This window comes from Talpa occidentalis, unplaced genomic scaffold (genome assembly GCF_014898055.3).
Source record: "Talpa occidentalis isolate TD23 unplaced genomic scaffold, MPIMG_talOcc4v2.1 talOcc4.6, whole genome shotgun sequence".
Classification (NCBI taxonomy): domain Eukaryota; kingdom Metazoa; phylum Chordata; class Mammalia; order Eulipotyphla; family Talpidae; genus Talpa; species Talpa occidentalis.
In genome coordinates this window covers 85,516,245-85,529,270 of record NW_023604972.1, presented here as the reverse complement: position 1 = coordinate 85,529,270, position 13,026 = coordinate 85,516,245, and the positions used below count along the sequence as shown (strand labels likewise).

The window sequence follows — 13,026 nt, the reverse complement described above, 5'->3', positions numbered from 1 at the left end:
AGGCCATGGCCAGAAAAACATCAGAGACACTCTTGTACATAAGAAACATGCTCTAGAGTGTGGGAGCAGCCTCGTTTCTAACAGGTGTTTGTGTATAAAATAAAATGTATATATAGTAGAATATACAAATATATAATATTATGTATATATAACAGATAAGTTCAATTCTAGGGAGAAAATGCTAAATAATTTTCATGGAGTTTAGGATATGCTAAGTATGGTTCCTTTGGCATACTGAAGATGTTTACCTGAGGAATTTGAGAACTGACTGGTGCAGGAGGGCCTTTTTGACTTTCCCCCTGAAGCAGGTCATAAAACCCTCATGTGAGAGATGGACTCCCTAAAGCCAGACGGAGCATCTCCAAAGATAAGGGGTGCAAATGAAGTCTGAATGAACAGGTCTTGCTGAGTTTTCTCCAGTTTCCTACACCCAATTCATCTTTGTCCTATCACATCTTTGCACAACTTTCCACACTCTATCACCTCTAGTATAAAGCCCTCAGGTTTACCAATTGCTTTGGGTCTTCATTTTTTTATGAAGGCTCCTGTGTCACTATGTGAAAGTTTATATTCAATACATTTGTATGTTTTTCTCTTCTTAATCTAGCTTTTGTTACAGTGATCCCAGTGGAGAACTTAGAGAGATAAGAAGGAAAAAAGAGAATGTTTCATCCCCGATAGTTCTTAACACTAATCCTCTTCAAGTGAACAACAGGGTCTGCATTTCCCAAAAACAATCCTAAATGGAAATGTATTTTGCATCTGCCACAAATTTTAAAATGGAGAAAAAAATAAATGAGCTTTAAAAATAATATACAGGTAATGTTCTTAATTGTAGAGGAATTCTTGATTTCAAGCACTCAAAGATAATATGGGTGTAGATTAATTTTATCAGAAAGAACAAGTTAATGATAGAACAGCAGGAAAACCAACATAGCACAATATGAAGATACGTCTAAATTTCAAACTGTCCATATTATTTAATAAACTATCAAAAAAAGAAGTTAGATAAAATTCAAGAAAGGGTGATTACCTGCATGAGCAGAAAGAGGTGAGTGTGGGCGAGGCAATGCTGGTGACTGCCCATTGCCTATCAAGCTCTTCCGGTTACTTGTTCGGCAACTGTCAGAAGGAAAGTAAAAACAGTTTGAGAACACAACATCAATAATGTTCCAATATGTGTAACCCAGCATAGACAAGTTTGGACAACCTACCTGCTCATGCAATTGCTAAAATTTTTTCAAGTTAATATGCAGTCACTAATAGTTTAGGGTGCTTGCTTGTTGAATATTAGAAAACATAATATATTCACATAGTATAACACCATCAATATTCCTCACCACCAGTGAAGCTATAATCAAATGAATTCTTTCAGCTCTTGGTTATAAATGTGTGACATGACACACATACAAGTGATAAATTAAGAATTCAAATCAGCTAACCACAGGTAGCATCTTTGTTGACATGAAATTTCTAATACAAAATTACATGCAACGAAGCGCAATGACATTAATCTTACAACGATGCACTAATTAAAAATCTAATTATTAAGACACATTTCCTATTTGTGCCTTTTGTCAACAGAACAGTTGATGCCTAAGATAAATGTATTTCACTACTCATTCATTTTTCATTTTGCATTCTGCTTTCAATTCTTCATTAAGGTAAATATTTTGGCATCAGAGAAGCAGATTCCAGTTTGTAACAAAATAATAGCAAAGGCTCCCTTTCACAGGCATGCTACCTATAGGTTTTATGGAGGTATTCAGGAGGAGAAATAATCGCTACATAAGGGCACAGGGCAACTATTTACTTTTCCTGTCTCTGCCAGTAGAAAGCTGCAAAATGGTAAATTTGACTCTACGGTAACTTTCACAAGCCTCAAAGGCTGAGACCCATACTGATGATGAAGTAGACTATCTTATTCTCATATACTTTTCTTCAGTACAGATTGGCACTTCATTCTCCATTGCCATATAGTTGTTAGAACAGGATAATAAAAACCAGCAGGTTACCTCATTGAGTTCACTTATAATAACATTCAGGGCACTGTGACTCCATCCTCCTATACAGGGGCAGCCTATAACCACTCAAAAGGACCTACTGTAATGTCTTAATTCAGAATATACCTCTTTATAGCAGGTTCTTGAAATAGGAATTTTCACCTGACTTCTAAAGTAGATAGATATATTTGAGTTTGTATAAAATATTTGAAAGGAATACTTCTAAATAATCAAATAACACATTTCAAAATCAAACCCAATTTCTTTCAGTCAAGCCTCTCTCTTAGATATTTGCTACTTATTATCATTCATCAACATTCTCATATTTATAATTTCTTAAGGTCGGGCTGCATCATTTTATTTTCCTTACTGGAACAATCAACATCCCCTAGCATTATCTGTGAGTTTAATTAAGATCATGTTTACTCAGCCTTAAATAAGTTGTTGAATAAGAACAGACCCTTGATACTTAATTATGAAGGTGGATTATGGTATTGTCAACTCATCTATCAAGAGTAGTATGCAACCTATTAAATTCATAATCATTAAATCAGCCAGTCTGATTACTTTAAAAAGATACCCTATAATGTATTTAATATTAATATGAATTAATATCTTCTTTCATCTCAGCATACAATTGTTAAATATACCAACTTGCTGATGTTAATAACGAAAATTAGAAATGACAGATTTAAACCCCAGAAACCTTAGCTAACGTATTTGTTAATTTTACCAAATTAACTGAAATATAGGTTAACTATCACAAAAAGGTTATTTGCATTATCTTTTACATTTAGTGATTGATCTAAATCATTCTGAAGATTTTTCTCAACAGTTAATTATTAATGTTTATATATGTAAACCAAATGAATAAGAAATGTGCGTTGATAAAAACAGAGCTCTAAACATTTCTTAAAGGAAGCTTAAAAAATTTAATTTTGCTAAGAAACACATAGAATGACCAACACACTATATAACAAGCAAAATAATAGCCAATAATTTAGATTTAAAATAAAGAAAAATATAAATAAAACACTCTTTCACAATATCATGATTTAAAATCTACCTACAATGGGCCTCCCCCGGTGGTGCAGAGGATGAGCGCTGGGCTGCGAGGCTGCCCGCAACCTCTGCAGCGCCAGTTCATTCCCAGGCCGCCAGGCGAGGGTCCCACAAAAAAAAAAAAATAAATAAATAAAATAAAATCTACCTAAGGTAGTACTTTAAAAATTACTGATTTGAAATACATGATTTAAAATTTTTCAAAAAAAGAAATGCCTAAAATGGAATATCCTTGCTTGGTTAATACAAGGAATCTTGCATTATACTCATCCTGTGCTTGTCCACTCTCTACAATGATTTGTAATCTTTACAACTGGATGATTATGAATGCAATTTAGAGTGAATGAACACATAGGCGACTTCACCCATGACTACATAACAAGTTAAAATTAGTTAAAAACACTGTTCAGAATTTGAAGAGTTTTCAACTTTTTTTTTATAGAGGCATGTTTTTAGTTCGTTTGTTTCGTTTATACATGCACTGGGTACAGTCAGAAGCGCGGGAGGGTGAGAGAATTCACCAGAGCCAGAGCAGGGAAGCAGCGGGCAGCAGGAGAGGTCTGCGCGCCAAAGCAGCAATCTGCGGGCAGCTTCGCAGCGCTCAACCGCTGAAGAGTTTTCATTTTAATGGTAAGTATATTGCATAAATCCTTAAATAACTGGAGGCTTTTCTTATTGACAAATGCTAGATCAAAGTTCAGTAGGTAACTGAAAGTGTCTTCTCTAACCTTTATATGGACCTTCAGCTTGAAGGTAGAAATAGTATTAAAATCTAACAAACTTGGAACTTTTTTCAATCTCAACAACCAAACAGGCAGCTATTAGAAGCAAAATGCACCTCAGTATGGCAAAATCAGACTTTATAAAATACAGGCAAAGACAAAGGAATTTTACAGGTATATACAACAAAACTTGAATGTACATTCACCAAGTAAGGTTTTGGCCTCACAAATGAATTTATTTGTTGCTAACATTCCTAAGGATAAAGGGGAATTTATACAGGATTTAAACCCCCGAAACCTGTATCTTGATCTATATCCTGGGACCTCACTCAGACAGTCTGTAGGTAACTTTCCAAAGTGGGATGCGGGTTCCATTTCTGCTCAATACTACCTGTTTCTGGTATCTTTGAGATTTACCTGATCTTACTGATGTAGGCATTTGGTTCCCCACAAATGAATTAAAATCCACATTTAATTCCACAATAACAAAGCTCCTAGTGAGTAGGACCTGAGTGTATTTCACTACCTAAACTACTTGATACCTGGCACTACCCACACTAATGACGACACTGGAACAAATTGCTGAGCTGACCTCTTTTGCCATTCATACAGGTATCACACACTTTTGTGCAAATAAAAGAAGTTTATGGCATTCAACTATGAGGCAGGGTCTATAGATGATGGTGATGACCATCACCCAAATGCACTGAACCCATGAAGTGATGAAATAGTAGACACATCTTGACTTAGACAAATTCAAGGTCCCTTCTTTTCTCACCAGTAGGACTCAGTTGATTCAGCCTCATTTTTTTCTCAAGCATTGTCACTAATGAAAAGGACAGCTGACATGGTACCAGGAGAAACAGGAACATCACTTCTACTATAGCAGAAATCCCATGTTTAAAATTAATCTTCATATAAGCATTTGAACTCATCGTGAGTTATCTCTAATTTTCAGCCTTAGGGACACAGGTACGTGATTGCAAAAATGAAACTGAAGAATAGTTATGAACTTGAGTTCCTGCTATTCAATTCCCAAATGTGTTGTTTCACTCTTTAGCAAGAAATGGAAACCATTCGCCCTGTCTGGGAGCCAGTCTAGAAGCCAAACAGGATTATCCATTTCCCACAAAGCACATCCTCTTCCTCAGTTCTCCAGGCAAAACACATGGAGAACTTTGTGGATAATGTGCTCAATTTGTTCTCTGAATTTGACACAATGGCAGAGTTAAGATTTTCTACTTGCAAAACCTGAATTTCACCTGAGAAGACAGACATATACAACCTGAGATAAAGGTGAGACAAATAATGGATTAGGACAGAGGCTGATGATGCCAACTGAACAGGTCATTTTAACCTCATTCTTTTGGTTGCTTACTGGAAATATCCACTCAAGGACAACTAATAGGTAGAGAAAGATAGCTCTTGTGCTACACACACACACACACACACCCTACCACCACCACCACCAAAACAAATACTATTGACTCTGGGGATCCTGGATGGGAGAAGAATGGAAAAGACAATGACAGTAAATTTGAGTGAGTAGGACTGGCTGTCCCCTGGAGGCTGGGAGGCTAGACAGGCAGGGACAGAACACTGAGTAAGAACCTCACAGCTGGCTGGGCACTTGGGTGGGGATGCTTAGAGTGACATGAGACTACCACAGAAAGTATTTTATTTGTCTGCCTGTTTTCTTGGCTCAGGCAGGTGATGTGAAGATTTAACAGGGACCCATACCTGCTCCCTGAGCTCACTGTTCCCACTCTCCAAAACAGGTTTACAAGGAGCTTCTCAATTGCTTGATTAGTGCCCAGAGTACCTTCCATTTGCTAGGAAAATAGAGACCAATCATGAATTTCATCATCTATGTCCAGCCTGACTCGGTGTGAGGGACAAAGAGGAATGAACTACTAAGATGAAGGAGGGGAACTGGGGTACCTCTGTTGTCTGAAACACCAATATTTCCCTTCTGCCTACATGGTCCATATGTTCAGGGCTCCATATACAGGACTTGGTGGTAAATGTCTCACATCTGGATCTGTCACATCTTTCCAGGCAGAAGAATCTGTTAATTATCCTGGAACAGGCCTGTAGAAACTGTGGGGACCATTAGGCTCTGGTCTTTTACAATTGTCTAAGTAGGTGAAATCTAGATCAGTTTTAAATTACATCATTTTGAGACATGAATACATATGATGTCTGATGGTGACAAGATAAGCTGACGAGGGGAAACCCCAACAGTGAGGTAGTTTCTTACACAGCTGACTTGAAAGGTCAACACTCAGTGTGATACACGACAGACCACCATGGAGGGAAAGTGATGAGAATATACAGAGCTTCCTAAGAGCTCCAGATTTTGAAAAATCTGGGTTACAATTTATTGATTCATCTGCATGAAAATCTGACAAATTCTCACAAAAGACCAATTAAAAAGCAAGGCCTTCTGGATGTAAACATCTGCTAATTATTTATTAATACTTTAATAGAGTCTGGGTATCTGAATATACCCTAAATAAGGAGAAAGGCTGAAGTGGTCATTTAGAAATGACCAGGAGGCAGAAATTTTTTAGCTAATGGGATATTGCAAATAAATGTCATAAAAGCCCTCTGTTTCCTTATCTTTAAAATGAAGGGGTTCAATCAAATGAGAGAAATAGTCACACACTTTTTTTTTTCAGTCTTAGAAATTTAAAAAGGATGGAAAGATAACCCACAATTCCCACCCTCTGGAATAAGCGGTATCACTTTGTCATATTTGTTCCCAATCTTAAAAAAAAAGAGAGAGAGATATTTATTAGAGATATGGACAAAGGTAGCCTCTCTCATCCAAACTAATAACCATTTTCCACTCCCACTCAGCCAACCACTAAGACTTGTGTTTGCAGTTTGTCCACCTATTTTGCATACTTTAGCATACAAATATGTATATACCTATGAACAACATTTGTGTATTTTTACATTTTCACTATGGTATCACGTATCAGGAAAAACTGATGAAGACTTGGAATTGAGAAAGAGAAATGAATGGCTTTCCTTTCAATGGCTTGTTAGTCTGAATACAGTGGACTTCCCAGGTGGTTATCTGGTTCTATATGGGTATATCTTTTACTGCTTATTGACTATGTGTTTTCAAAGCTCTACAGGGGTGGAAGTTAAATAATAGAAAACTGGTAGTAATACAAATGAGTCTTGTCCACAACAATGTAAATGAATCCTGTCTGAACCAGATTCACTTGATAAATACTTTACAGAAAAAAAGAGGCCAAACATTTAATATCATTGCCTTGTAAGATATTAACCAGTTTTGCATTGCCAAGCAGATTTGTTATTTGGAATTGAAAAAAATAAATATACTCACACATACATATCTCATTTTCAAAATCTCTTTGAATCTATTTTAATAAGTTACCACTGCCCTCACTAATTGATAACTTAAATAATACCTTTGACACATGCTCATTTTATATTTGTATGACAGTCAGGTTGTTTGACTTTTGGATAAATGGTACTTTGGCACGCTATATGTTATAGATGTTCTGCAACTTCCTTTTTTTCAGTCAACATTATACTTTTGAGATTTAACCATGGCAACATAAATATGGGTCTTTTATTTTCCTTTTTTAGAATATTCATTTGAAGCAAAGTTTAGAAATCTTAAATGCACTAAAATTATATGTATCATGTACATTTCTTTTCCCTTTCTGTAACATTAAATATCTAGGTCTCTGTATATCCAAATCTGATTGCAAAAAATCTTGAAAGATATCCTTATGGTTGTATTTGAAAGAATAAGTATATCATGCAACATAAAGCAAGTCTTCCTTAAAATCTCCTTAGGACATCTCTGTCTCATATTATTGGTCTTTACCCAGAAATAACATTTTTTCTTTCTAATGTAAATCACTCTAGCCTTCTTTGGATTTCATCAAGTCTACAGCTCTACCCCTTTCTCAGGACAGCCACATTGATATAGTTACTAATATTTCTTAGAAGGCAGTAGAGAGCCACACATTAATATTTCTGTTGCTGATATACATTGCTTAGTGAAGTTAAGCCAGTGTTTTCCTTAAGACCCAGGAAATCAAGGCTCTATCCAGTTATCAATATTTCATCCAATGAATTACCTTGATTCCCTAATATATGCTGAATATTATTCTGAACAAGAAAACACACTGCTGCCCTCAGGGAACTTACATTCTGAGGGAATACAGGAATGAGGAATGAGGAAGTAGATAAAAAGCCCAATAAAGCAAGCAAAACATACAGCAAGAATGATGTCATTTATAGTATGAGAGATATAAATGGAGTAAAGTAATGCAGAAGGTAGAATAGGGAGTGCAGACTGGGAAAGCCACTATTTTAAGTCCTGGTCAAGAAAGGCCTCAAGTGGGAGGTGATAGTGGAAGAAAAAAGGGATGAGGGAGTGAGTATTCATTAAGGCCCTGAGGCAACAGAGCTCTAAGAATGCAAACAGGCCAGTGTCCAGAGAAGCTAGAGGTCAGCAACAAAAAAGGTAGGTGGAGAGATGACAGGGACTAGTCAATAGCAACTTGAAGGTCACAGTGAGGAGACAGGTTTTCTGTATGGGTGAAAAGAGAAGCCTCTGGAAGGTTTTTCAATATATCGGACTTTTGATTTAAGAGAATCAACCTGGTTGCTAGACTGGAAAAACCAAGGGAGAACAGTTAGGAGGTTAAGTGGATGTGAATCTCTAATATACTTTCATCTCTTGTGACTTTACTATAAAATATGGTATTTTATTATAAAATTAATTCATGCAAAAAATGGCCCCAAGATTCAATGCAGCATTTTACCAGTATGTTCTCTTCCGTACAGCATCCAAGTCCCTGGAGAAATGGCCAGTGCTGATACCATGGCACCTACACCAAGCCTATGTGCTTGGCCCATACACATTTGAATCACTGTAATAACCTAGTTCATGGTCATCCCAGATATGTAATTATGAATCCTATTACTGATGTTATCAACTTGATACTTGAACTTAGCTTTTCCATTAGGAGAAAGAGCTCCTTTCTAAAGGTATTACTGATAAGATAAGTGAATGGTTGTCTATGCTGTTTTAACCTATGAGCAAAAACTTTAGGTTAATTACGTACCTAGAGGTAAGAATAGTCTCAAAGGCTCTGAAATTTGAGGATAATCAATAGGAAAATATACATATTACTTTATACAGTTTTTCTTGCAGTATATCTAATCTAAGAAGATAAATCCATAGTGAGATCTGGCCCAATTTTCTGTCTTCATGGATGAAGAGAGAGACAGTTGAACAAACAAATATCAGCAAGACATAATTCAATATGTTAGATATTTATGGAATGTCTAATCCTATGTATGAAGTACTATGGGAAATAATAAAATGAAACAAACATTCTCAAAGTGTTTAACATATAAAAGAGATAAGACTGCACAGATAACTGTATTCTAAGCAGAGAGGTACATGCAAAAATGTGTTGCTATCTAAAATGTGAGATAAAATCTCCATCAGCTCTGAATCACATTTTCATAAATTTTATGGGATATACTACCCATGAAAAATTGTCTTTCCATTTCATACGTCTTTCCTAAATAATCCCTTAATATCATTCATCTGTCTGACACACAAATCTTTTAAACCACTTCTTATAAGCTATTCTATTATATGTCTATTTTAAAGGTAGACATACTCAGTTCTATCTATGCAGCAGATATGGTGAATGCTGATGTTCTATGTAGCATGTGACTGGTGGGTGACTGCCATTTGCACATTGTACCACAGTTATCAGGGAAAGCAGCATATCATTTCTATAGCCAGGGCCTCCCTGGTGGCCTAGGGGTTAAGTTTCAGTGCTGTCACTGCTACACCCTGAGTTCGATTTCTGGCCAGGGAGCTAACCCACACGGCACAACAAACCTCTCCTGTCTCACCTGCTGCTTCCCTTAGCAGTATATTTCAGAAGATCCACCTGTTCTGCTCCCCAGCCTATCTCTGATGGATCGTCTTACCTACCATACCTCTGGCCTACACCCCAGTTCTTCTCACAAAAAATAAAAATAAAAGATTTTAAAAAAAGGTCTGTGACCAGTCATTCATTCAGTAAACATATCTGGGAATGACACATAGCACTTACTGAGAAGAGAGGTAAGTTCCTGGAGGAAAAAGATTATATTTTATACAATAATGGCTCTCCTTGGATACCCAGAAAAACATAGAACTTAAAAATGTCAGAGATTCAGTAATTTTGTTTGAATGACTAAAAATGTTTCGGCCTTTGACATGTTTACCATTTAATTTGGAGGCCAATCATACTTTAATTTATAAAACTAAACTGATCCAAGATGATAACACACTCTGACACTATCGGGCTGATTGAGGTCATCCATAAGTGAGACAACACAAAGAGCTGACAGGTTTGCACGGCTGGAGAGTGTGAACATCTCATGGGAAAAAACCCACATCAGGTAATTCAGAATAAAATTACAATGGGATAATCACTGGAATTAAAAGAGGAGGCATAACACAATGGTCAAAGTCAAGGAGAAGTTGAAATAATATGGGGTTTATAATAGAGTAAGTTCAACTGCTGAAAATGTCAGAAGTAAAAAGTTATCAATGTGAGAAGGTCCTATGTCTTGGTACTTGTGAATTTCTTCTAGTGCACTTTATCTGCAATGCCAATCATAGGGATCTAAACTGCATGCCCACCCCAAGAGTCCTAAGACATCAGGGCAGGTCATCTATTTGAATGAGGACACTTAGGACTGGGAGGATCACAGATGAGATGACTTCTGGGCTATGACTATTCATTCAGAGTACAATAGTTCAAACGTTACATCAGAGGTGCATAAAGACTGTTCCTATTTGGGACAAGGGTGGGAAGAGTGTGCTGGGAAAGCAAGGTAATTAATTTGATCTAAGACTTGAATGTGCTGTATCTTGGGAAAGCTCCCAGGACTCACCTGGCTAAACCAATGTAGGAAGTCTCACTAAATTCTGGCCTAACCTGTCAGCTGACTGGGCCTATATGGCTGGGCTATTGAAATGTCTAATGGCAGACAGCTGGGGGAGGGGTGGAGGGGGTGGCTCCAATTTTATCTTAGGAGAAAGGGTCAAATGCCTATGAGACTGATACACCTTTGGCTGCTGTCAGGGCTGCTGCAGTCAGGGACCAATGATAAACCTACACACATATGAGGGAGTTAAGGAAATTCAAACAAATATAAACAAATTTCTAAACCTCTAATTTTGCAAGTGTGTGTGATTGGGTTGGGATGAGGTAGGAGGATACGTGTGACATAAAACAATTTTTTAAAAATCCCTGTATTTCATATGAATATGGATAAAACTCACAACTCGATTCATTTTTTATGTAGCACAAAACAGAGTCCAAGCTCCAACTATATAAATTACTTTCAATCAACTTAATTTAACAACATCAGATCATTCTCAGTTAGCCAATGATAAGGAAATAAATCTTTAAAATGTCTTCGAAAGTAGTTTGATTTGGCAGGAACAAATCAGAGCAAATCCAACAGTCAAAATCTATTTTCTAATCCGCCCTTCTGCAAATAACCATAATGAAATTTTACCATTTTCTTTTCTCCCCTGTACCTACTATCTCCTACTTTCACAGCTCTTAAGAAATGGTGAACAACAAAAAACAAACTCCAAAACAACAGCAAAGAAATAGTCAACAACTTCAGCAAGTTGGATTGCAGATTTTCTTATATATAAATTTTATTTGGACAGATATATAACAGTTGAACTAATACAATATTGTTTTACCTAGCCTTCTCTATGTAGAAATTAAATCTATTTAACTTGTTACACATAGAAATACTGAATTTGGTGGGTGTTTTACTCTTGTAAGATCATTAAGCTACACAGTTGAACAGTATTCAGAAAAATCAAAAGCTGTTCCTTCTTTCTGGTTTAGAGACTCTACGCAGCTCCTTTCTGACCCACAAAGGGAGGGGAGTTTACTTCCGTAACCACCGGATCTCCTTTTATGACACGCAACAGAAATTTATGTCAAGCTCAGAATGAACAGCATGACTATTTAACACCCTTCCAACTCTAAAGCATTTTGCATTTACAGCAATTTGGCATAAGGCGCTGCCCACAAGTGAACTGTCCCTGATTCCATGTGCCTCCACAGTGAGAACACAAACATACACACGTAAAGCCCACATCAGAGCCTCCACTTTGTTCTCTTCTGTGAGGAAAGCCACATGGCAAAAAGCCAGTATCTTCCTGTTCAGTATGTTTTGTTGCTCACTGCATCTAATTCAGTATCTTGCAAAATGACATTCTGCTAATGACATGAATGTCAAAGCTGTGATAATGGGCAGAAGTAGAAGAAAATGTTTCCTAAATGGAGAAACAACCGGAAAACTGCCAAATGGATATTAAAATTAGTTGTGTGTCGAATCCATACTTAAGCACTCAGTGCCCTGTTATTTGTTTCCAACATGAAAGGGAAGTAGCCTTCCAGGGAAGCAAGAAAAGCCCACCTTGGTGAAAAGCAGAGAAAAAGACAAGAGGTCAAAGGAATATTTTCCCTTAATTAACTTGACAGATGTCTTTTCTTTTTTCTCATTTGCATCCACTGATGTTTGTGTAGTTGGTCTCTCATTTTGCAAAGATGAAATTGGCCACAAGGAACCAATTCTGTTGTAAAGACAGGAGGGCTGGGGAGATACGAGAAGATGCTGGCCTTAAGTTGCTCAGTATTCAGTCTGGGTAATGAATGCTCCTTGCTGGTGCCATATGTAGACTAAGTGATAGAATTTTAGGTCTAGAAGACAAAGCAGGGTTGTGGAGGCAGCAACACTAACGAGTGGTAAGCAGGGCCCAGAGGGAGGGAGGTCATGTGGCTCTCACAACCAGGGGTTCTTTCAGAGATAGAAATGGGCATTAAACAGAGAGAGGTTTACTTTTTAAGAGAAAGAAAACTTAATAATAATTCTTTTCTCCAAAATAAGAGAGAGTTATGTGTTAAACAGACTAACCAGGAAAGTGGGGTTATAAAATACAAGGACATACCATTAGATCTGATTTCAAATTCTAGCCTCCTTAAGTCTTAATTTACCAACCTGGTGAATGGGAATAAGAATATGTACTACTTCAAGAGGGCCATGCAGAGATTAAATAAGGCATAAAAAATACCATAATACCTGGCACACAGCAAGTATTTCATAAATATTAGCTGTCAAAATAAAACACTGTGTTGTTTCTC

The 13,026-nt window shown here is 36.9% G+C and overlaps 1 protein-coding gene across 1 annotated transcript in view; it reads right to left on the bottom strand.

Annotated features, from left to right (window-relative positions):
- The window catches only part of MAST4 (microtubule associated serine/threonine kinase family member 4), a 552,565-nt gene that overhangs the window by 109,810 nt on the left and 429,729 nt on the right, over positions 1 to 13,026 (bottom strand). The window contains 1 exon segment of the mRNA XM_054688294.1: positions 1,034 to 1,122. Within this exon segment, the coding sequence (XP_054544269.1) occupies positions 1,034 to 1,122 (89 nt within the window).